This window comes from Pristiophorus japonicus, chromosome 14, assembly GCF_044704955.1.
Source record: "Pristiophorus japonicus isolate sPriJap1 chromosome 14, sPriJap1.hap1, whole genome shotgun sequence".
Taxonomy (NCBI): Eukaryota; Metazoa; Chordata; class Chondrichthyes; family Pristiophoridae; genus Pristiophorus; species Pristiophorus japonicus.
This window is the reverse complement of record NC_091990.1, coordinates 88,137,585-88,163,307: the sequence shown is the minus strand read 5'-3', so window position 1 is coordinate 88,163,307 and position 25,723 is coordinate 88,137,585. Positions and strand designations below refer to the sequence as shown.

General features: G+C 47.7%; 1 protein-coding gene across 4 annotated transcripts in view; it reads right to left on the bottom strand.

Moving 5' to 3' along the window:
• The window catches only part of ldlrad3 (low density lipoprotein receptor class A domain containing 3), a 101,700-nt gene extending 77,043 nt beyond the window's left edge, over nt 1-24,657 (bottom strand). For 3 of the 4 annotated variants that reach the window (XM_070899343.1, XM_070899344.1, XM_070899345.1), the window contains exon 1: nt 24,384-24,657. In XM_070899343.1, coding sequence (XP_070755444.1) covers nt 24,384-24,417 — 34 coding nt within the window. In that variant the 5' untranslated portion in view covers nt 24,418-24,657. The remainder of the gene's footprint in view (nt 1-24,383) is intronic. The other variant, XM_070899346.1, reaches the window with a different exon arrangement.
• Nucleotides 24,658-25,723: the final 1,066 nt, after the last annotated feature.

Below are 25,723 nucleotides of genomic sequence, written 5' to 3'. Positions count from 1 at the left end.
GTCTAATTAAGTTTGCATGGACGTTTGATTAATAAAGTACTATGTTTAACTGATGTGTCATTAGAACCAGAACGTAACAGTTACTGTGGAGAACCTGCCCATTCAGCAGGGTAAGGGTTACTCAGCGTGAGGAGTTCCTATTCATTCAGCAGGGTAAGGGTTACTCAGCGTGAGGAGTTCCTATTCATTCAGCAGGGTAAGGGTTACTCAGCGTGTAGAATTTCATTAGAATTGAAGTTTTTTTTTATCATTTATTTGATTTTTTTTAATCTTCTCCGCTGTTTTGGAATTTGGCAGCTGTGTTGATGTAAATTAGTTTTATCTCGGAAGATCAAGGACTGCATGTACTGAATTTATTAACAGCCAAACCGTTGAGTCTCACCGCTCACCAGGCTTCAGGTTGGGGACTGTACCTGTTTAATTGGGTGATGCAGTCTGCAATGAGTTCTGTATCCTCTTCATTTCTTCCCTCCTGTCCAATGTAAAGCTATTTTACTTTCTCCCCTTCTCCATGTCTCCCCAAACGTCACACCTTTCCTTTAGCTAAACAGATCGGTGGTAGACTACTCTTAAACCTCTGCCAATATTCCGATAATGCATCCTCCCTTATTTCCCCCTTCACCCTCTCCTTGTGGGGAAATGCTTGATCCTCTTAGCTCCTGCTTTAAGCCATGTTTTACTAATGACTTTACAGGAGCATGAACACACTCAATGAAACCTGATCTATTCAAAGCTCAGAATTAGTTTTAATAATGGACTGAGCAAAAATGATGGCCGCAATTTTCTTTACCTGGACGGGTCGGGTGTGGATGGTCATTGTGGCAGGTAGTGACCCCGTTGTCGCTTCCGTCCCGCTCCAGAAATAGGCTTTGTGCTACTGGGGCCCACCCTGCGTGTTACCTGGCCCGATGGTGTCATCAATTTCATGTTTTCAGCTGGGATATTTAAAAGAGCCATGGCCACATTACATTTGAAGGTTCATCTAGGAGTGTGCAGGCATCACATCCCCATCACTCTGTTTTCCCAACCCTACTCCTGCACATCCTTACTCACACCAACTGACCTTGCACGTCCACCCATCCCGCTCTCTATCTATAATATCACATCCCCATCTCACTAGCCATCCCTCACATTCACACTCATCCTAATGCAATCATACCAACTAACACACAAGGAGACCACTTGGCCTTGGCACCCCACTCCATCGTAGTCACCCTCTAAAGATCTAACCCATCCATTCCTCACACTCATTCTATCACTCTCACTCAGCTTTCGCATCTTTCCCTCCTTGCAGGAGTAGAGAGCCCACATTAAGAGGGAGAGGGAGAGAGCTGCAGGTAGCCCTCCATCATTTGCCATATTTACCACAGCAAAGGAGGTTGCTTTAGATGTACCTCGAGTCACCGAGCAGCTGGAGGTGAGAGAAGGCGGGAGGGGGACATCTCAGCAACCTGGTGACAGAATTATCATACAGCTACATATCATACATCAGTCACTCATCTGGGGACTGATGTCAGCAGCCAGTGAATGGCCATCAATATGCATAATGGTATCTGTACTCATTCTTCATATGATATATCTAACATCTCTTTACTCTCCCACATGTTCATCAAGAGCACTCCGCTCCCCCCGCCCCCCACCAAGTCCAGGAAGAAGAGGAAGACAACTCCTCAGACGAGCCTCCAGCCTCTGAGGACGCACCGTCACCAGACGTAAGCGCACCTAGCACCAGCGCAGATAAGCACCCCTGGGTGGGTGCCAGGCCAGTAGGGTAGTGTTGCCATCTGGTATCTCACAACTGTGAAGTGAGCAAGAGCAGGTGGTGGAGACAGGGACAGCAGTAGAGACTCCTCGCCAGAGGGTGCAGGATGCTCCCAGCTCTGCTCAGCTGCTTGAAAATGCTGAGCCTCGGGGGCAATCCAGAAAGAGGGCAATCCTGGAGGGGGCAGCAAGAAGTGCAGGAGGCTCTGACAGGTTTCGCGAGTGCGATGTCTGCAAATGTGCAGAAAATGGAGGAGTCTATCTCCAACATGAGCACCACCGTGTCGCAGAAGGTGGTGACTGTCGGCTCTTCCATGGAAAGGATGGCCACCTGCACGGAGCAGCTAATGCACCACTCACAGGAACACATGGTCTCTGTGGAGAATAGATGGCTATCTATGAAGCATAGATGGCAGAGGCTCATAAACCTCTTGCCTAGCAGGGACGTCAGCATGGGTTCTCATGGTCCCAATGATGTGCAGCAAGGTGCTCTCCAGCTCCTTGCTAGCAGGGAAGTGCGGTTGGCCCACAAGAGGGATGATGGTGAGAGGGGAGAGGGAAGTGGGGGCTTCTCTCAAAGCACTTACACTTCTCCTCCGTTGCCTTCCCCTCAGTCAGAGCCCCAGATTGATGGCTGAGTCTGCCCCCGCAGTCGCAGGAGGAGCAGACATTGTGGGACCATCACAGGCTCCAACACCCAGAGGACGTCTGCCAACAGTGTCTAAGCAGTTGCTGTAGGGAACTAAGCAGCTGCCTCTACCTCTGCTGAAACCACAGGGGTTGCACCTCGTAGAAGCACACGTAAGAGAAAGATGACACACAATTAGATTCACATGGTAGCACTTGCGCCCGCACGGTCCCCAGAAAATTCCGGCCTGTGTTTCTAACATTTATTTTCTGAAGAGTTGAAGAAAGGAGGCTTTTCACTGCTTGTGACAAACGTACAGAGACTTTATGGAACACTGTTACAATTTCACTACAAATAACCACACAGGAAATTTCCCCTTAAAGCCCAAACCAGACACTGAGGGGGTGAAATTGAACAACTCTGAAAAATGGGCGTGGGCACCGTGATGCGCGATCTGCCTGCGCCTTTTGAAAGGAGCTCAGACGCACGTTAAATTCGTGCTGTCTGCTACTTTACATGATTGTAGCACACAACCCAGTGCTGAACACACTGCTAGACACTGCTCAGCACGGGGACAAAGTTCTTGATGTTCGAGCGAGGCTAATTTTACTTAAAGCTAGCCTGTGCCACTTAAAGGCAGTCTGAACCTTTTAAAGGTGAGCTGACTTCTGATGATGAAAAATGTTAAAGTTGCTTCAGCACTAACCCAAACGGCTCAACAGGCCTGGGAAACGGCACTCAAGGTCATGGACACAGCACTCGAGACCTTTGTGCAGGAGGTCAACACTGGAAGGGAGGTCCTCTACCCACAGGGGCCCAGGAGGCCCTCAGAGAGAAGGATGTAGGACCAAATCCATGGCGCCCCAGGACCAGGCTCCAAAGAAATTTCATGACCTCAGACCAGCGATCAAGGTCAGTGAATGCACCTTCAAAAGCCGTCTCCTACCAACTGCACCAGTAGCCTCACACGCTGCTCAATGCACGACTGCTCTCATCACTCAACTACCAACAATCTCTACCAAACACAAGGCACACCTCACATTGATAGCTTCACCTCATCCCCTTGGAGAAGATGGTGCTGGTCATTCTTAGCAGGGGCATGGCTGAGCCCCTGGCCAGCGGCAGGGCTGAAAGAATACAAGATGCCGGTATCCTCATACCTGGAACACTGCGTGTAGTTTTGGTTTCCATATTTACGACATGATATATTTGCTTTGGAGGCAATTCAGTGAAGGTTCACTAGGTTGATTCCGGAGATGAGGGGGTTGACTTATGAGGAAAGGTTGAGTAGGTGGGCCTCTACTGATTGGAATTCAGAAGAATGAGAGGTGATCTTATCGAAATGTATAAGATTATGAGAGATATTGACAAGGTGGATGCAGAGAGGATGTTTCCACTGATGGGGAAAACTAGAACTAGAGGGCATAATCTTAGAATAAGGGGCTGCCCATTTAAAACAGAGATGAGGAGAAATTTCTTCTCTCAGAAGGGTTGTAAATCTGTGGAATTCGCTGCCTCGGAGAGCTGTGGAAGCTGGGACATTGAATAAATTTATGACCGAAATAGACAGTTTCTTAAACGATAAGGGAATAAGGGGTTATGGGGAGCGGCAGGGAAGTGGACCCGAGTCCATGATCGGATCAGCCATGATCTTATTAAATGGCAGAGCAGGCTTGAGGGGCCGTATGGCCTACTCCTGTTCCTATTTCTTATGTTCTTATGTTCTATTATCCTCCTTCTCACATCCCACTTCCCCCTCATCCCACAATCTCTTCCGATGTACAAGCTGCACATGATGTAAGCATGCACCTCTCGCTTTACCCCCCCTCCACCCTCACAACCCCACCCTTGTGCCTTCCTCATTCAGACGCCCAAGAAATCCAGCATGACCAGCCTTCTTCGAGGGAGAGTGAAGAAAAAGAAACACTGACACTTGATTTCACACTCCCAGCCACCAATTCCTCAAGGTCGACCAGCAAGGCCATCTGCAGTGTCCCCCGCTGATAGTCAGCAGCCTTCCACCAGCCAAGCTGCAGCCACTGGGGTAGTACTGCGTGACAGCACTATGTCAGACAAAGGCTCACATAAGACTAAGGGAATGCACAAGGGTGTTTAGTTGATGTAATATTGGATGCATATATGGATAAAGTTGGATTGGAAAGTTTACTTTGTGGTGGCTTTTAATTCAGCATTGTGGCAAAGAGGACGCTGTGATGGTCAATATAGAGGGAAGGTAAGGTGTGGGACAAATGTTGAAAGGGGATGTGACCGCAGGCAGATGATTCCATCTCGGATATTCCGGCCAGTAAGGGGCTGTCTGGGTTGCCCCCTTCCTTCTGCTTTCTCCTCGTCCCTCTCCTCCTCCTCCCTCGGTGAGCAGCTTGTCCCCTTTGCTGCCTCTGCTCCATCTTCATGTCACACTGCAGTTCGAGGGGGACTGCAACTGGGAGCAAGTGGTGTTCTCAGAGGCCTTCCTTTAAGAGCCAAAGCCGTGCAAACATCCAGCAGCACTCCCTGCACTCCCTTCACACGTAAACAACTTTTTAATTGGCTTACACCAAACTACTACTGAAATAAAATGTAAAGAAACCAGTACAAAAGCAAAAATCAGAATTGACCTCAAAGTTGTGTGTTCCTTTAGGAAGCGTTGGTAGGGGCCCGCCGTGCAGTGGATTGCATGTCTAGCTGTGCGTACTTTGGAGAGGGCATTGAATGGAGTGGCGACGTCCAAAATAACAGGTCATGGGTTAATTCAGCGTTGCATGCCGATGTCACGATCTCACTAATGACCATTTTGGCAGCAAATACAGTCAATGGCAGCGTTGTTGAGCTGTCCAAAATGGTGCTGTCGCGCTCCACGCTAGAAGTGGGCGGAAGCAAGGGAGCCACCATTTTTTTCTCTGAAACCGGCCTTATCAGCCGGCGCTAAGATGCTGAATTTCACGGCCTGAGTTTGGATGAAAGCGCAAGTGGAATATTTGTGGCCGCTACTCTGGTCACCCAAAATGGGATGGACCCCATTGCAGTTTCCGTGGTGAGCCTAATTTTAATAACTATGGCGAACACCCAGCAGTGGTAACACTTCTAATGGGGAACTAACCACTTGAGGCCAATGGAATGACCTCATGCGTAGGTGTAATGTATTTGCTTCATGGGTTCTTTGCTTAAGAATTCATAGCAACACATTGCTATTAAGAACTAGTTGGTTTATTAACAAAGGTTTAAAAATCACACTACACATTACCAGTTCATCCACCAGGCTCACAACCACCTGCCTCATCGTGGATCCCCTGAACCCAACAGGTTGGGGTTTTATTGAGTCTTGTGAATATCATGTGACTGGCTAAGCCACTCACAATTCATACTCACAGGTGCACACATTACAGTGGGTTCTCCTACTTTGGCTGACCCGGTAAGGTCATTAAACTACTTCCTGCTTTGATTCCAGGTGTGGATTAAGAATATAAGACTGGCAGACACAATGGGCCGAATGGCCTCCTTCTGTGTCGTAATTGTCTATGATTCTATGACAAGAAATAGGATCAGGAGTATGCCATATGGCCCCTCGAGCCTGCTCCGCCATTCAATAAGATCAAGGCTGATCTTCAAACTCAACCCCTTATCCTGAGACTATGTCCCCCTAGTTCTAGGCTCTCCAGCCAGGAGAAACAGCCTCTCAGCATCTACCCTGTCAAGCCCTCTCAGAAAGTTATATGTTTCAATGAGATCACCTCTCATTCTTCTAAACCCCAGAGAGTATAAGCCCATTTTACTCAATCTCCCCTCATAGGACAACCCTCTCATCCCAGGGATCAATCTAGTGAACCTTCGTTGCACCACCTCTAAGGCATGTAATGTCCTTCGGCTGACCCCTGAAGTACACGCAGTGTCAGCGCACTGAAAATCAGGACGACGTTCTGTGCCCATTGCCCAACCTCTGGTTGCATGTAGGATTGATTAGAAAATTGATACTCTTGCCTCTGTAAAATCTGCAGACACTTCCACAGATTGTAAACTGGACCCTACTGACACTTTTTAACTGTTTGGGCCCGTGCTAGCCATAATAAAGCCTGTTTACCCAGATCTCATTTTCCCCGTGTCTTGCAAGTCACCTGGACTAAGGCCAGTCCGCAGTAAGGCACGTCATGTATTCAAACATGTTTACTGCTTGTACTATTACATATGATGTGCCATCAGAGGGCACTACTATGGGAAACTTGTACACCAGCTGTATGGTCACTAAGGTGTGCCACCAGAGGGCACTGCAGTGGGAGACTTGTAGGTTACCTGTACAGGTGTGCCAGGCCTAGTATAAAGGGCAGGCCACCAGGTGTGATATTCAGTCACACTGCAGAAGGCCATCTCCGTGAGCCAGGCATTCATGACCTCGACCTGCGGCTCAGGACTCAAACCCGGCAAGTACTGTGCACAGAATGGCGCCTTTTAGAGGCTGGACTGTAGAACGTGAATCTCCTCAGGGGAGAGAAAACAGGCTCCCGAGTTGCTTAACTCAGAGTCCGCCAAGGGGGGCTAACCGTGTAGCTTCATGCTGGCATTGCGGAGGGAATCACAGGGCTCACCAATGCTGCTTTAAGGACTATGTGTGTTAAGGCTGCAGCACAAAGGGCCACCTCCAGCGAATGTGTAAAAGAAATATGACTCACTGTGTTGATGAAGAGTCTGCAGATGGCCATTAAACCAGCGCGGATTATGAAGCAATCGTCAGAGAGGCAGCTCAGCCCCACGGTGAGATGTATGGCATATTTACCTGCACCACAGAATGTTCCCCGTTGAGGATGGAAGTCGAGATAAACGGCGTTCCAGTCTTCATGGAAGTGGACACGGGGGCGAGCCAGTCAGTAATGAATCAAGAAGCCTTTGAGAGGCTATGGGACAATCAAGCTGAACGACCCAAGTTGGTCCCGGTTCAGGCAAAGCTGCACACCTACACCAATGAACTTATCCCAGTCGTTGGTAGTGCGGATGTAAAGGTACTCCATGATGGCATGGTGCACAAGTTACCTCTGTGGATTGTTGCATGTGATGGACCAACACTACTTGGAAGAAGGTGGATGGAGAAGATCCTTTGGAGCTGGGAAGATTTCATCCCTCCAGCGATCGACATCCCCCGCGCTCAGAGGCAAAACAAGTCCTCATCTGAGGGTGGACCCGGCACTGGAGAGCAGACCAGCACAGACCACACAGCACGACTGCGTGGAGATGATCCAGCTGAGACGACCTGAATGCACCTTCCGGGCTCCAGTGGCAGGACTCTGTAGGAAGAAAGTCGGATCCAGAGGCAACTTCCCAGCCTCGGTGGCAGAACCCGGGGAGAAGAGGATCACAGCAGTCGACATCATGGATGGAAGAAAGATGGTGCCCAAACCACGAGGTGAAGCACTGAAGAAAAAGATGGTGGCGGCGGCCAGACCACAAGGTGCAGCGCTGATGGAGCAACATGTGGTACCAAGCAAAGATGGCTGGGGTAAAGATAGCAAGGCTCTCTTAAAGGAGGCCAGCATCCCACCACACTTAAAGGGACACCACATTCTCAATCAATGTAATAGCAACTGTGAGTTAAATGTAAAGCTTGTAATTGATGATCAGAGTTTTATACATGTAATAAGCAAAGAAAAGTCGTGCAATTGCGATCGGAGCTACAGTTTATCCACAATGAGTAATGAAACGTTGTGCGATGCAGGATTTCAACTGTATTCAGATAATGTACAGGGCAAACACCCATCGGGTGCACATAGGTCCAGCGAGCTACCCAATGCTGTAGCCTGCGACCCTGGGACCAGAGTGATGCACCACAGAGTGTGGCCACAAGCAGCTAAAATAGACAAGCTGCAGAGCAAGTGATCTCAGGAGGGCAATGGCACCGGTATCGATACCCTGCCCCTGATCGGCTCCACCTCTCAGGCACCTGATAGCACCAACTGCCACGAGCCTGAAATAGCAAACCGTGCTAAGGCGCAGCCCCCAGACCCTTTTGCCACCAAGGCTACACCCGGGACGGTTCTCCCAAATGGGACCGGAACCAGCCAGGATCCCAAACCAAATAATACCCAGGCAAGTGAGTCAGCAGTTCCCTGTGCACTGCTAGACGACTGCTCCTCAGGGAGCAGCAGCGACCCGGGGCACAAGGAAAGGACAGGGAGTTCACAGGCATCTGTAAACCTGCCCGACGCTAGGAGCAATGGCAAAGGCCCCGAGAGCAGGCAACTTGAGCCAACCGGGTTCCTACTGCCAGCACTGGGCACCGCGACCACCAGACTACCTGCACACCATCCAGCAGTTCTGGTACTAGTTTGTCCTCACACACCCATGCTGACACCAGTACTGATTCCAAGTATGTACCTCACCAGTCAAATGTACTTGTCTCACAACTGTACCACAAATATAATGATATAATTGCAATTTTTTTTTCTGGACTTGAATGTCTATGAATGTAATGAACCACCGGCAAAATCTATATGTGGAGGGGGGAGGGGGGAAGAAAATGGAGTGGTCATGGACACACAAACAGAAACCACCAGCACCTCTACTGCCAACGAAACACCACCTACTCACCCAAGATGAAAACGACCCTCCAAAGATCAACCAGATAGAACTAAGCACAGAGCACAGTCAATGCATAAAGGCGATTTGCACTAAGGACTTGGGGGAGAGTGATGTCATGTATCCAAACATGTTTACTGCTTGTACTATTACATATGATGTGCCACCAGAGGGCACTACTATGGGAAATTTGTACATCAGCTATATGGTCACTAAGGTGTGCCACCAGAGGGCACTGCAGTGGGAGACTTGTAGGTTACCTGTACAGGTGTGCCAGGCCTAGTATAAAAGGCAGGCCACCATGTGTGATCCTCACTCTGGAGTTACATTAAATGGACTGAGGTCATTACAGTTCAAGTACAATACATTACCTCGTGGAATCATTATCAGAGCATCTAAAGACATAATAGCACGTCACTTCAAAACTATTACACACTCTCCTCTCCTGATCAACCAACCAGCTCCCAGACAGACCCACCAACCCCTCAGCCCACACTGCCGCTCTCTGGACATTTAAAGAGATCAGGGCTCAGGGAGGCTCTCCCTCTGGCTTCCTGCCCTCCCTCCCCGTAGATAAATACTGGGCCTCACCTTCACTCTGTGGCTGCCTCGATTGCACGCCTCTCAGAGAGAATCACAAGCGACCGGCACTGTAACTACTCACTTTGTCGCATGGTATAGTGCAGCAAAGACAACATCATCAGAGCCTTGGAGCAAGCACCTTTCTGGTCACAGCAATGCAGGAATAAAGTGGACAATATATAAATCATTCTATTTTTTCCCAAACATTTTTTAATGTAGTTGGATATTGCTGTTATAGATTTGAATTTGGCTGCAGAAATGTCACAGCAGGACTCAAAGGCTCCAGAAAAAAAACCCTTAAATGCTGTTCCAAAATCACACTGTAACGTGGTTTGGAGCAAGACCTAAGAATTGCAGCACATCACCAGTTCACGGGCTTCCACTTGCAACTGACTCGAGCAATCCGCACAGACTTCCCACACCCCTTGTCCCACTGCAGTCGAACACAAGTTCCTCCAATATCATATTTCTAGAGAGTGACTCATTTCTATAATTATAGCACTGAACAAGCAAAGCCACATCAAACCACCATCCAAAACCCTTCGCCGCAGCACAGCAGTGTCACATGCTATTTGGCTTTTAACTCTCCTGATCATCAGGCATGAAATGGTGTAACTCCTTTGGGAACCTCCAGTAAGAGCTGAAATCCCAACTGCTACAGATTTGTGGGTGTACTAACCAGGAGTCTGGAGATGGAACGAGGATTGTCTCTCTAAAGAGTCATATCATCTAAAACCATTACTGAGGGTATCTACTGTGAAAACTGTCTGAAGACAGGAACGTCACCAGCAGAACCATTAAAGGAATCTCATCATAAGAACCATTAAAGTGAGAGGCCAAGATATTCGACGGTACCTTGCCCGTTTTACAGGCATAAAACAGGCGCCTAAGCGAACAGAATGTTGTACGTACAATCCGTGTCGGAAGTGCGTTGCCCCATATTGGCAGAAATTCCTGCCTAGGCGTCCAGGGCCCACGCCTGAAACGGGGCTAGCCCCTTGGCATGTGCAAATGGGGGCCAAACGCCTGTTTGAGGCCCCATTTGCAAAATGTATTTGCATCTGCTGTGGTCAGTATTCTCAGGCGCTTGGCAGCCAAAGCAGCGGTCTGGCATAACATTTATTTTATGCAGAAAACACTTGACACTGTTTTCCATTGCGATAAAATTGATAAAATCTTAGGGACCCTTTCTTCCCCTTAAATTCTGTTCAATCCAGTGCGCTGTAAGTCTTGTCTGAGGGTTTTAGCAAATCTTCTGAAATCAACATCTATAAGCTCCGATTTTGCTGGGCTCCAGATGTGTGAGTGGTGCAAATAGTTGTATGGCTTGCGCATTTAAGTGTGCCACATGTCATGATGCGCGATCTAGGGGAGAAAAGTAGACTGTGCGCACAGGCATGTGTGAGCCGCAGTAACATTGAATCATTATTGAAATTGCTGATTTTCACAGTTGCAGGTGATGCTGTGCCCCCCTCTCACCCACCTGCAATTTGCCCACCTAAACTCAGCACATGTGCCAAATAGGTTTCATCTGATCTTATCTTTTATTGAGTGTGGAAGTTAAGGGGCTGAAATTGCTCCTTTCCTGAAGGTCTCTTTACACCGGAAAGCAGCAGCCACGCTGCGGAGTGCAATGGCCGCCGACTTTTCGTGCAATGGCCGCCATTATCAACGTTCCGTTCCTGTGGTGTCCTGGCGGTGACCCCCCCACCACTCCACTGCTGCTGATCCATACTAAATGTGTCATCACAGTGCGTACTGCCAATGTACCCACAACAGCAAAATTCTGCTATGAAAATCTCCTTTGCAACTTAATTGGCTTGATTAAATGGCTTAATTGGCTTTTTCGTAGCGGTCCAGTGAGCTGAGGCCTTCTGCAATGGTGGTGCGGCTCCCTTTAAAGGGGACGACGCACTGCTGCTGCCGCCATGTTTTTTTTGTTGGCCGATTGCCATTTTGGCCCAACAATTATGCCTCCAGGTTCAGCCGGGCCACCAACAGGCAGCCTGGACTGGCCGAAACCCTCCCCGGTGGCCCAGTGGACCGAAGTCTAAACATCGCGCAGGCTCTCCCCTTTAAATAATGCAGCACCGTGATGACATCATCGCACGGTCACTACACTCGCCCCCCGGCCCCCCCAACTTCCACCCCACTTACGCCCCCATTACAAACAGCCCAATTTCACTCAAGAGGCCACCTCAATCACCCCGGCGGTAAAAACTCTCGAAATGGGATGTGGCGTGCGCCCCATTTCGGGCGGGGGGATAATTTCGGGGCCTAAATCTTTTGACTGGGAGCATTTCTTGTCGTCTGCATCAAATTTCTATTTTTTTTTACCTCATTCTGCCTTTTTTTGTAAACATTTTCATTTTGCTTGAAAACACTTTCTGGCCAATTAAGTTGCACCTAAAGTAAAGGAGAGGGCGGGAATCCCTTTCACTGTTACCAGTGTGCGGTATGAATTGGAGGAGGGCCATTTCATAAAGAGACAGTGTCTACAGGTCGACCGACACCTCAGGGTATAAGTTGACTCCAAGCGATACTCAAGGGCCCGTGTTTACATACTCCTGGATATGTCACCCGAGACCCATCTTCCTTGCTCTGCTTCACTGCAGAGGCAGTGACCGACCTATGCCGTCTGCCTGTGGCTTGAATTGGAGGTGGCGTCAAGGGCTGGGATGGTTCTACCAGTACAGGCGAGCATTAACCTACAGGAGTCTTACATGCCGCCATAGTGGATATCTACCAGATAAGCTCGTCTGCAGATCATACCTATATAAAGCAAATGACTGAGGCCATGTTTGCTAGGTTGGGGATGGCTTTATCGGAACTTTTATCCAGCTGGCACGCTCCCCAAGCTCCCACAAACAGCCATGTGATAATGACTAGATAATCTGTTTCGTTATGATGACTGAGGGATAAATATTGGTCAGAACACAGAGGATAACACCCCTGCCCATCTTTGAAATAGCGCCATGGGATCTTTTACATCCACCTGAGAGGGCACACGGGATCTCAGTTTAATGTCTTTTCCAAAGGACGGCACCTCCGACAATGCAGCACTCCCTCAGCACTGCACTGATGTGTCAATCTAGATTTATATGCTCAAAGCCCAAATCAAGAACTACTTCCAGTAATGACCATCCTCTGCCACTCAGCAACAAAGTAATTGCTAATGAAAACCTACACATTGTGCCCCAAGAACATCTTTCAAGCTGCCTCTGTCAAATCATCTTTTTACCCTCGCCACTTGAATGTCAGCCTAGATTTTTGTGCTCAGGTCGCTGGAGTGGGATTTGAACCCACAACCTTTTGACTCAGAGGCGAGCGTGCTTCCAACTGAGCCACAGCTGACAGAAAGTAGCATACCTCGCAAAATCAACCCTTCCTGCTTCCAGCAAGAGTTGGCCCAAGACATGGTTCAATGCTGCCTAGACTTGTAAAATTGACGTTAAAATATCCAACAAACTTACTCTCATCCACCAACTGTTATGCACCGAAAGAATTTGATTTAGTTTGTCAGGCAAAGGCTGTTTGATAAAGGATGACTGAGTTATTGCTTGAACTCTCACTAGACGCCTTTGGCTGTTTTCTTTTATAATAAAGCTCCATTTTTTTTCTATTACAGATATCCTACAATTCAGGCTTCTCAACATCTTACATGTTGGAATCCCAAACTGACAACAACTTTGTACATCAGAATTCCAATGACGGGGCGTGAGTAGTTGGATACATGCGGGGTTTCTGAGCTCAGTCAGGTTTAAGTTGGCAGTGAGGGAGGGAATCTCGAACGGTGAACACCTTAGTGCTGGTCTCATACTGTGCCCGGTCCTCGCTCTTACAGCAATGCTGACAGAGTGGCAGGTTCCAGCTTGCCGACTCAGGCAAAGAATGAGCACAGCGCAAGGCAACTAAAAAAAGTTTCAAAATACCAACAAAGACCTACACAAACTCGTGACTTCCCGTCCATCTTCAACAGACAGGCATGGTAGGTGCTGACAGACAGCGGCAAACCTGATGGCATCAAAGGAACTTTACAGCACATTAACACAGCATCTACACAACCCAGGGGTATACAAGGTGTGTAAAATAACCCCGCCTAGAAATCAGCCGCCAGTTATACGCAGCATCTGATATTCAGCTCCATTGCAGTCATTGTAACTGATCATCAGACGCTGCGTATAATTGGCAGCTAATCCGATACCGCCCGTTTTGGGCCAGCACCCAAGACGAATTTCTCGGCCCCCATTTTCGATACAGTCAATAACAGAGCCAAAGCTATATACAGTAAATTGAATGACACAATTCAACAGATATAGTGCATAAATTAACCCAACTTATATAGCATAACTCATCCTATAGACATGTTATATCACAACTCCACATCTACAACTCAACTTAGCCCGTGCGCAGCATACAGCACAACACCACCAATCCTTGCTGGCCTCCACATTCTAAAAACACCAGTCCGTCCAAAGTCTACTGCCCATATCCTATCCCACACCAAATCCCACCCGCCCATCCCTTCATTGGCCCACTGTGTCATGCTCCGAAAAGCTGAGAAATGGGGGGTTCCCATGGGGAAACCCATTGTGACACTATTGCATGTTTTTCAAAAAAGTGTTCACTGACTCACCTTTCAGAGCTCTTTGAAAGAAACTAAGAGCTAAAAATTGATGAGTGGTAAAAACCTGTTGGTGCCATTGCTGGCTCGGAGTTAATGGTCGCCGGAGTTAATGGTACTGGCAGCACCGGGATATCGGTGCTAGTTGCTAATTTACATTAGCCCAGCGCTAAACTTACCGTGCAAGGCTGGTTCTCCTGGCGGTAGTCACAGCAGGAGGACCAATGTAGCGTGGCCATAGTGTTACTGCAGCAAGAGCAGCCTTCTCTTAAAGGAAGGCTGTCATTTTAAAAAGCAGTGCGGTCCTTTATAGAGGAACTGCCTTCTAAAATGAAAACAATAAAAAAAAATGTTTTTAAATATGCAGTTTTTAGCACTAACACCTCAACTGCCTTCTGAAAAAAAAAAATCCCAAATGGCAGTCTTCAGCTCTTGAAGCTGAAATGCCTTCCGCACCTAAAAAAAACCAAATGGCTCAGCAAGCCAGGGAAGGGCACCCAGGGTCTCGCATGCAGCACTCCAGTTTTGTACAGGGGGTCAACACTGTAAGAGAGGTCCTCTACCCACAGGGGCCTGGAGGCTCACCAGAAAGAATGATATGGACCAGATCACTGAGGCCGTCACTGCCAGCAGAACCGTCCTCACCACCTGGCTCCAGTGCCCAAAGAAGCTTCATGACCTCAAACCACTGGTCAAGATCAGTGAATGCATCTTCAAAAGCCGTCTCCTATCAACTGCACCACTGCTCAATGCCCGACCAATCCACTTCCCCAACCCAATCATGCACCTATCTATAATCTCTACAAAGCATGAGACACACCTCCCATTCCTAGCTTCACCTCCCCCCCCCCCCCCCCCCCCCGGAGGAGATGGTGCAGGCCATTCTTGGCAAGGGTTCGGCTGAGCCCTTGGCCAGTGGCAGGGCTGAAAGGATACAAGATGCTGGTATTCTCATACATTATCCTCCTTCTGGCACGCCCTCCCCCTCACCACAACTCCACCCATGTGCCTTCTTCATTTCACACACTCAAGAAGTGCAGCCTGCCGAGCCAGTGGGTGACCAAGAAGAGGGAGAGGAGAGATAAGAAGAAACACCGTCACTCGATTCCACACTCCCAGCCACCAGCTCCTCAAGGTCGACCAGCAAGGCCATCTGCAGTGTCCCCCACTGAAAGTCAGCAGCCTTCCACCATCCATGCTGCAGCCACTGGGGTAGCACTGCGTGACATCAGTAGGCTAGGCAAAGGCACACGCAAGACAGTCACTAGGAGAATGCACAAAGGTGATTAGTTGATTTCTTGATGTCATATTGGAACGATAGATGTATAAAGTTGGCTTGGAAAGTGTACTTTGTGGTTGCTTATTTCAGCATTGTGGCAAAGAGGATACTGTGATGGTCAGTAACAGAGGGAAGGTAAGGTGTTGGACTAATGTTGAATGGGGAATTGGGGTTGTGGTAACTGGGACCACAGGCGGATGATTCCATCCCGGATATCCCGGCCAGAAAGGGGCTGTCTGGGTTGCATCCTTTCTTCTGCTTTCTCCTCTCCTATCATCTTCCTCTTCCCTCTGTGGGCGGATACTGGAAATCTGAAATAAAAGCAGAAAATGCTGGAAATACTCAGAAAGTCAGGCAGCATCGCAACCTGAGATGTGAACTCTGTTCCTCTCTCTACAGATGCTGCCTGACCTACAGAGTATTTCCAGCATTTTTTGTCTTCTCTGAGCCCTTCCTTTACCATTCGAGGCCTTGCAAGCATCCAGCAGCACTCCCTGCACATTTTTAAAACTCTAAACATGTATTGCACCAAGCCACCACTTCAATAAAATATAAAAAATCCAAACCAAATGCTTAAATGCAAACTTACCTGAAAGATGTGTGTATCCCTTTAAGAAGTGCTGACAGCATCTTTGTCAGTCCACTGCGAGCTTTCTATTCAGAGCGAGCTTAAGACCAAAGGTCCAAGTTTGTCAAGAGTACCATCAGGTTGAAGAATGAAGTTAAGGGAAGCACAAGGAACAAGAACAAAATAGCCTACTTCTGTGCCATAAATGTCTATGATTCTATGACCAGTTGTAGACACTGGGCACTTGGGTGATGGGATGGAGAGACCATACAGTGTCAGAGAAATGTTACCAGTAAGTGTTACGGTGTTACAACTGGAATTCACTTAAAAATGTTTAAAGAGCAGGTTAACAGCAAGTGCAAGACTTTTAATATATTAGCACTCATTCATGATGAGTCTGATATTTTATCAACTACTTTACCAGCCACACTGACTTATCATCATGGGCTTGCCCTGTGATCTGGAAACACTGGGAAGGGAGATCAGGATGTACGGAGGTGGGGGTCTCAGGATCTAGTCGTATTTTAAGAAAGGTTCCAGAATCTTGGAGCTCTGATGTTGTCGGGAGTGAAGAATCTAAGCTATGAGGACAGATTGGATAGGCTGGATTTGCTTTCATTGGAACAGAGGAGGCTGAGGGGAGCCCTCATTGAGGTGTATAAAATTATGAGGGGCCTATAGTGGATAGAAAGGGCCTATTTCCCTTAGCAGAGGGGTCAATAACCAGGGTGCATAAATTTAGTCATTGGTAGAAGGTTTAGAGGGGATTTGAGGGGAAATTTCTTCATGCAGAGGGTTTTGGGGGTCTGGAACTCATTGAAAGGGTGGTGGATGTGCACTTGAAGTGCCGTAACCTACAGGGTTACTAACCTAGAGCTGGAAAGTGGGATTAGGCTGGATAGCCTCTTGTTGGCCGGCACGGACACGATAGGCCAAAATGGCCTCTTTCCGTGCTGTAAACTTCTATGATTCTATGAGATGTAAATTCTGGGATAACTAGGAGAGTAATCCTGAGGGCATTGAGGAGGGTGGTTTTAAGGTCTAGGAGCTTTGGGGTCAGGTAGGGGCCTGGGGGGTGTCGGGGAGGTGGTTGTGGACAATTAGGCTGAGGGAGATCAGTAGCCCGGGGAGTCTAGAGAGCAGTCTCTGTTCTTTTAATCTGGGCTCGGGAGGAGCACTTCTCCTCTCAGGAAGGATGGGGGTTTTCCTGCCGGTTAATGCCATGTTACACTGTGCAAGTTGAGCACGTGGAGAATGAAAGGCTTGGGGCATTAGAACACGGGAAAGAAGACACGCAGGACCCTAAGTGAAATACATTATGCTGCACTTTAACTGTTCCCGATGTGCGCTCCTGCTGCCAGCCCATCTACCTTATCCAATATGCCATGCGTTGCTCTTCCTGACGGAAATGTGCGAGCGCTTTCTGCTTGCCATATTAGAAGATGAATAAGATGTTTCGTGCCTGAAAAACAGGTGCCGCACGGCTGAATTGCTATGCCAGTATTTGTTGACAACGCCAAACTTGCTTGAAATAAAGCTTGAAGAATTGAATCTCCACTTTGTATATGCAAGTTTGCTGATAACGCTAAGTTAGGTGGTACAGTAAATATGCAGATGGGTGCAGTTAGTAAATTGATGGATTCAGTGAGTGGGCAAAACTGTGGCAGATGGAGTTCAATGTGAGGAAGTGTGAGGTCAGCCATTTTCGATCTATTAGATAGATAGACAGATAAATAGATGGACAGATAAATAGATAGACAGATAGATAGATAGATAGATAGATAGATAGATAGATAGATAGATAGATAGATAGATAGATAGATAGATAGATAGATAGATAAATTAGATAGATAGATCAATCAGAGTATTTTCTAAATAAAGAGCAGAGGGAAGAGAGCAAAACAAAATCAAGGAGTGACATCACAGGACAGAGGTAGGTGATTGGTTGCAAGTAATGATTGGAGTATAGCTGCGTTTTTTTCCTCTAGCTCGGCTATGATTTAAACGAAGATCTGGGGAACTATAACTTTTACTTTATTAATTTAATAACTTAACTAAATTAATACAACTATAAATAATAGTTTGTATAAAAACTTTAACTAATTAAATTAATTCAGGCTATCAATAAGCAAATAAATAAAAACTCTAGAGATGGCCGGGCAGGCTATGTGTCGGGACTGTAGTATGTGGGAGTTGCTGGACAGCGAGACTGTCTCGATTCCCACATCAGAAGAAAAGGTCCCTTCCTTCAGACACTCCGGCTCAGAGTCATTGAGCTGGATGCGAGTTAGAGACACTCTGAAACATGAGGGAGGGGGAGGATTTTCTGGATAGTTTAATCCAGAATACAGTCACACCCCAGAGGAAAGCACAGGTTCAGGAAAGGGAGGGTATGACTGCTAGGGAGACAGATAACGGGAACTTAGGAGAGTTTGAGAAGGTCCCGCAAACACTGGTCCTGTCCAACAGGTACGATGTACTTGCTCCTTGCCTCACTGCTTCGCCCCTACAAGAATCCAACCCTCCGTACTGGAACGGAGAGAAGAAACCAGAAGAGACACCTTTTCATCGGAAGAAGCAGCGAGTAAGCCAGTGAAATCGGTCGTCGTTTGGTGCGTGGGCAAGAGCATTGGCGGACCCTGGTACAGCAGAGGAGCGGGAAGGTCATGGCGGACTTGCGGTGAGTGATTGAGGCGGAGGAGCGATGAGGGATCGTGGCGAATGTTTGGTGTGGAGGTGCGGCGGGAGATCGTGGCGGAGGTGCAGCAAGTGTTTTTTGGCGGAGGAGCGGTGAGGGATCGTGGCGGAGGTGCGGCGAATGTTTTTGGCGGAGGAGCGGCGCGAGATCGTGGCGGAGGTGCAGTGAATGAGGTTACGGGGCCCTGAAGAGCCGAGGGCCCAGGGGCAGCACGGGCCAGCCCACACTGTGATATATGCGCACTAGGTCCGTGCAGCAGACCAGGTCTCCAATCGTCCTGGTTAACCTTTGCCACTGGATAAAGACCTAGCTCTGTCAAGCCCGTGAGGTGGCTGGTGTGCAACGGTCACCACACATTAAAAAAATCCACGCACAGGCATCTTCCACCCCCTCAATTGGAGTTCAGGACTGGAATATCGGGTCCCTCATTGAAACATCTGTGAACTCGTGGAAGCAAGTCATCCTCGTTCAAGGGACCGCCTATGATGATGACTTGCTACCTGAGAGGACAAGGAGAAAGATTGCACGGAGGACAGCCTCAGTGCAGACCAAGGCCCCATGGTTCAGAAGGCTGTCCAAGTGAAGAGCAAATTAGAAATGTGGTCGAGATAGGGGACTCTATAATTAGCGGGAAAGCGTCCATTGCAGCCATGAACAAGAATCCTGGAGGGTGTGTTGCGAGGGTAAGGGATATTGCGAGGCAGCTGGAGAGGAATTTGGAAAGGGAGGGGTTAAATCTAGTTGTCATGGTCCACGTTGGAACAAATGACATAGGTAGGAACAGGGAGGAGGTCCTTCTGAAGGAGTATTAGGAGTTAGGAGCTAAATTGAAAAGTAGGACCTCGAGGGTAATAATCTCTGGATTATTGCCCGAGCTATGTGCGAATTGGCATAGAAGCAGCCAGATAAGGAGAATTAACACATGACTAAAGGGCTGGTGTGGGAGAGAGGGACACCGGCACCAGTACTGAGACAGGAAGGAGCTGTATCGACGGGACGGGCTCCACCTGAACCGGGATGGGAGCAAGGATGCCGGCATGGACTGGTTGGGCCAATTGTCCTGTTTCTGTGCCATGTATCCTATCCTATGTAATCCTAACTGGTGAGCAGCAACGAACTTTGGGTGTTGAAGCCCACAAATCACGATCGCCTGACTCGCAGTAACACCAAAGACCAATTTCATCCCCATTTAATCTTTCGGTCCCTTTCACCTGTCCAGTATCTCTGCCTCACAGATTTCAAAATCCTCTGGGATATTCGGTGCACTACAAAATTAGATAGCAACTTTGAGCTCTCCTCTAAATTCTTCAGTAGGTATTTCGACTTATTCTATATGCAAGTCATTGCAACACAGCAACTATCTGTTATTCTCTATTTAATTGATTGCTATGTATTTGTTATTCTCTATATAATTCATTGCTAAGGATGTTACTCTCTGTGGGGGTAAATTTAACCCCCCAAAAATTGGTCAGTCGGGGTCGGGTGGGAGGTTAAAGAGTTAGAAAATGGAATCCCAACTCCAACCCGCCTACTTCTGGTTTTAACCATGGCGGGTCGGGGGGCGGGCCGTCCATTTAAATATTATAATGAGTCTCCATGTCTCATGGCAATCCACCATTACAAATTTAACTCTGTCTGGCCGGGCTTCCCAGGCCTCGGGGAACTCGTGAACTAAATGGAGTCGAGTACTGTTGGATCCGAGAGGCGAGTGCCTTTCCACTTACCTGCTGGATCCAGCGTTCCTGTCTCGCCAAGCACCTGTGATCGCACACCCTTTCCCAACTCTTCCGATATCCCCCCCCCCCCAAAGCCTCTAAATGGGGCCCCCGGGGCCTCAGACCCCTGTACCCCATGAATCCTCTGATCTTCGAATCCTCTCCGGTCTTCTATCCTCAACCCCCGGCCTCACCCCCCTCCAGCCCCTGACACCCCACCACCCTCCAATACCCCCTCCACCCCCCCCCCCCCAATCCTCCTCCTTCGATTCCCCACCCCTCCATCGCTCCCTCCTCTCTGCGGCCTAGTGCCACAGGCCTACCCACCCGACAGCCAGCCAGCCTCTCCATCTAGCTGACTGCGGGCAGGAATCTGTGCTTTGAAATGCCAATCAGGACCTGCCATTAAATTCGACAGGGCCTGAGGACCGCTTTCCAGCCCCCCCACTCCCTATCGGCCTCCAGATTAAAATTCCAGCCTCTGTAACTTATTGCTATGTATATTATTCTCTGTAACTCATTGCTATGTATCTGTTATTCTCTATGTCACTCATAGACATCCCAGCAGGTTGGAAAACCGCAAATGTAACGCCCCTACTTAAGAAAGGAGGGAGACAGAAAGCAGGAAACTATAGACCAGTTAGCCTAACATCTGTCATTGGGAAAATGCTGGAGTCCATTCTTAAGGAAGCAGTAGCAGGACATTTAGAAAATCATAATACAGTCAAGCAGAGTCAGCATGGTTTCATGAAAGGGAAAACATTGACAAATTTGTTGGAATTCTTTGAGGATGTATAAACTCCAATGAGTATAGACCCAACCTGCTCAACCTTTCTTAATAAGACAACCCTTTCATCTCAGGAATCAACCTCGTGAACCTTCTCTGAACTGCCTCCAATGCAAGTGTATTCCTCCTTAAATAAGGTGGATAAAGGGGAACCAGTAGATGTCGTGTATTTGGAAATTCCAGAAGGCATTCAATAAGGTCCCACGTGAAAGGTTACTGCACAAGATAAGAGCTCACGGTGTTGGTGGTAATATATTAGCATGGATAGAGGATTGGCTAACCAACAGAAAACAGAGAATCGGGATAAATGAGCCATTTTTCAGTTTGGCAAACTAACTAGTGGGGTGCTGCAGGGACCAGTTCTGGGGCCTCAACTATTTACAATTTATATTAATGACTTGGTTGAAGGACCGAGTGTAATGTAGCCAAGTTTGCTGATGATACAAAAATAGGTGGGAAAGCAAGTTGTGAGGAGGATGCAACAAATCTGCAAAGGGATATAGACAGGCTCAGTGAGTAGGCAACAATTTGGCAGATGGAGTATAATGTGGGAAAAGGTGAGGTTATCCACTTTGGTAGGAAAAATAATAAAGCAAATTATTATTTAAATGGGGAGAGATTACAAGATGCTGCGGTACAGTACATGAAACATAAATAGTGAGTATGCAGGTACAGCAAGTAATTAGGAAGGCAAATGGAATGTTGGCATTCATTTCAAGGTGGGATGGAATATAAAAGGAGGGAAGTCCTGCTACAACTGTACAGGGCATTAGTGAGGCCACACCGAGAGTACTGTGTACAGTTTTGGTCTCCTAATTTAAGGAGGGATATACTTGCATTGAAAGCAGTTCAGAGAAGGTTCACGAGGTTGATTCCTGAGATGAGGGGGTTGTCTTATTAAGAAAGGTTGAGCAGGTTGGATCTATACTCATTGGAGTTTAGAAGAATGAGAGATGATCTTATAGAAAAGTATAAGATTCTGTGGGGGCTTGACAGGGTAGATGCAGAGAGGATGTTTCCCCTCGTTGGGGGCATAGTTTCAGAATAAGGGGTCTCCCATTTAAAATGGAAATAAGGAGGAATTTCTTCTCTCAGAGGGTCGTGAATCTTTGGAAATTCTCTACCCCAGAGAGCTGTGGAGGCTGGGTCATTGAATATATTTAAGGTGGAGACAGACAGATTTCTGAACGATAAGGAAGTCAAGGGTTAGGGGAGCAGGCAGAGAAGGCCAAGATCAGATCAACCATGATCTTATTGAATGGCGGAGCTGGCTCGAGGGGCCAAATGGCCTACTCCTGCTCCTATTTCTTATGTTCTTATGTTGATGGTATGTAATTGTTATTCTGTATGTAACTTATTTCTATGTATCTGTTATTCCCTATGTAACTAATGTTATTCTCCATTCATGCAATGGTTGTGATCCTAGGAGCAGTGAACTATCATTTTCTGATCATGCTACTTTCACTGATCATGAGGCATGTCTGGTGACCCGGTATCACAGTATAACTATCACACTTTTCCCATTCAAATTTCAGAAAGAAGCAAACAAAAAAATCATGAATATTGAACTTCTGAAAAAAGCTTAAATGCGTAAAAATATCAACCCCTAAGTTAAGTAACTAAAATTAATCCAGAAATTTCCCTTCACAAACTATATTCAAACCCAGTACTTATAATCCCCAACATTTCAAATCATCAGAAATTGCACAATCACAGCACACAGCTGTCATTCTCTTTTTGAGTATGTGGTAAACTTTCTATTCCTTGATATTTTCTTCAAACCAACTTTTTGAAAGCCTAAAGCCCCGTCGCTGTGACAATTGTATAAGTATAACACCGCACAGTTTAACAATTGGTGAACCTGACCAAATAATATACACCAATCACATGCCAATCACATTCCGTAACCATGGTATCATGCTTGGGCCCATGTAGTGTTCTTTATGCAACCGTGTAACAACAACAATTGGCATTTATATAGCGTCTTTAACGGAGAAAATGCCCCAAGGTGCTTCGTGAGACCATCATCAAACAAAATTTGACATCAAGCCACACAAGCAGATAATAGGACAGATGACCATAAGCTTGGTCAAAGAGGTAGGTTTTAAGGAGCGTCTTAACTGCTATTTTTTGTGTAACTCATCGCTATATGTCTGCTGTTCTAGATTTGATTCTGTTTTAATCCATGCAATGTATTGGCTCTATTATTATCTATGTAACTTATTCCAATTTATATGTCTGGTTAACTCACTCCTGTCTATATGTTGCTCTCTATATAACTCATTGCTAGGGATCTGTTACGGCCTGTGCAACTCACTGCAATGTTTATGTTACTGTCCTTATCCTTGCAACTCTATGCTGCGTAATGGTTAAATTACCAGCACATTCTCACTGAATTATACTGACTACCTGTTCCCCAGTGCCCCAAACTGTTGGTAACTAATCATGAATCACCACATTATGGCAGCACACCAGCAAAATGTTACATGTGTGAGGGAGCAATCCTAACAGGTGAGAGAAACTTCGGCAGTTGCAGGTAGGTACAAAGGTGACAGTGAGGAAGTGGATTTTGGAAGTAGGTCAGATTCACACAAACACTTTACACACACACTTTATACAAACACTCATACAGACACTTTCCACACACACTCACACACAAACACTTTATACACACGCTCACACACAAACACTTTATACACACTCACACACAAACACTTTATACACACGCTCACACACACACACTTTATACACACACAAACACTTTATACATACACTAACACACATACACACGCTCACACAAACACTTTACACACAAACTTTATATACACACACACACACTTTACACACTCGACACACTCCCTCACTCTGTGAACCAGCAGTGCTGAGTGAGCGCACGGTGCGGGTGCGGGCTCAGGAGTCGCTGTCAGATGTGACATTGATGCGGGGCCGGGGACACAGACACTGAGCACAGCCCGGCAGCGGCGGGGCTGGAGCGACCCTTGCCGTACTCAGCTCCCGGGACATTGCCAGGCCAGGCCGGGCACACTTGGCAAACTTTCCTGGGCCGAGCCCCGGGGGGAGGGGACCGGGAGCCGGAGCACAAAGTGCCCGCCGCCCACAGGCTGGGCCGGAGCCTGCCCCGGTCACCCCGCCGGCCAGAGCCGGGCTCCGATCACTCACCCACGGAGGCCATCAGGAAGTAGAGCGGCCACATGGTCCGGCGGCGGCTCCCGCTCACTCCGCCCGGCGCACTCACAAACTTTCCCGGAGCCGATCCCGAGCCCGGGCCGCAGGTCCGGAGCCCGCTCCCCGCCCGATCCCGATCAACAAGCTGCTCCCGACCCAGCTGCCAGAAACCAGCAGGCACCGCGGCTCGGGCTGGGGAAGCACTGGAGTGACATACAGACACAGGCTGACAGAGCCCGAAACACACAGGCTGGCAGACCACAGCGACAACATCCCAGACAGCGATCAGAGAGTGAGAGCAATCAGAGAGAAAGAGAGAGAGAGAGTGAGAAAGCACTCAGAGCGAGAGAGGCAACAATGAACGAGAGAGAGAGGGAGCGAGGCAGCAATCGGAGAGAGAGAGAGCAATCAGAGAGAGAGGGACAGCAATCAGAGAGAGAGGGAGAGAGACAGCAATCAGAGGGGGACAGCAATCAAAGAGAGAGATAGAGAAATAGACAGCAATCAGAGAGAGAGCGAGAGAGAGAGAGAGCAAACAGAGAGAGAGAGAGAGAGAGCAAACAGAGAGAGAGAGAGAGACAGCAATCAGAGGGGGACAGCAATCAGAAAGAGATAGAAAGAGACAGCAATCATAGAGAGAGAGAGAGCAATCAATGAGAGAGAGAGAGAGAGAGACAGCAATCGGAGAGAGAGAGAGAGAGAGCAATCAGAGAGAGAGAGACAGCAATCAGTAAGAGAGAGAGAGAGCAATCAGAGAGAGAGAGACAGCAATCAGAGAGAGAGAGAGATGGACAGCAATCAGAGAGAGAGAAACAGCAATCGGAGAGTGAGAGAGAGAGACAGCAATCAGAGAAGAGAGAGACAGAGCAATGAGAGAGAGAGAGAAAGCAATCAGAGAGAGACAGAGAGAGCAATCAGGGAGAGCGAGAGAGAGAGCAATCAGAGAGAGAGTGAGAGAGAGAGATAGATAGCAATCAGAGAGAGAGAGAGAGAGAGAACAATCAGAGAGAGAGAGAGAGAAATAGACAGCAATCAGAGAGAGAGTGAGTAATCAGAGAGAGAGAGAGAGAGAGCAAACAGAGAGAGAGAGAGAGAGATAGATAGCAATCAGAGAGAGAGAGAGAGACAGCAATCTTAGAGAGAGAGAGAGAGAGAGCAATCAATGAGAGAGAGAGACAGCAATCGGAGAGAAAGAGAGAGAGACAGCAATCAGAGTGAGAGAGAGAGAGAGAGAGACAGCAATCAAAGAGAGAGAGCAAGAGCAATCAGAGAGAGAGAGAGAGAGACAGCAATCAGTGAGAGAGAGAGAGCAATCAGAGAGAGAGCAATCAGAG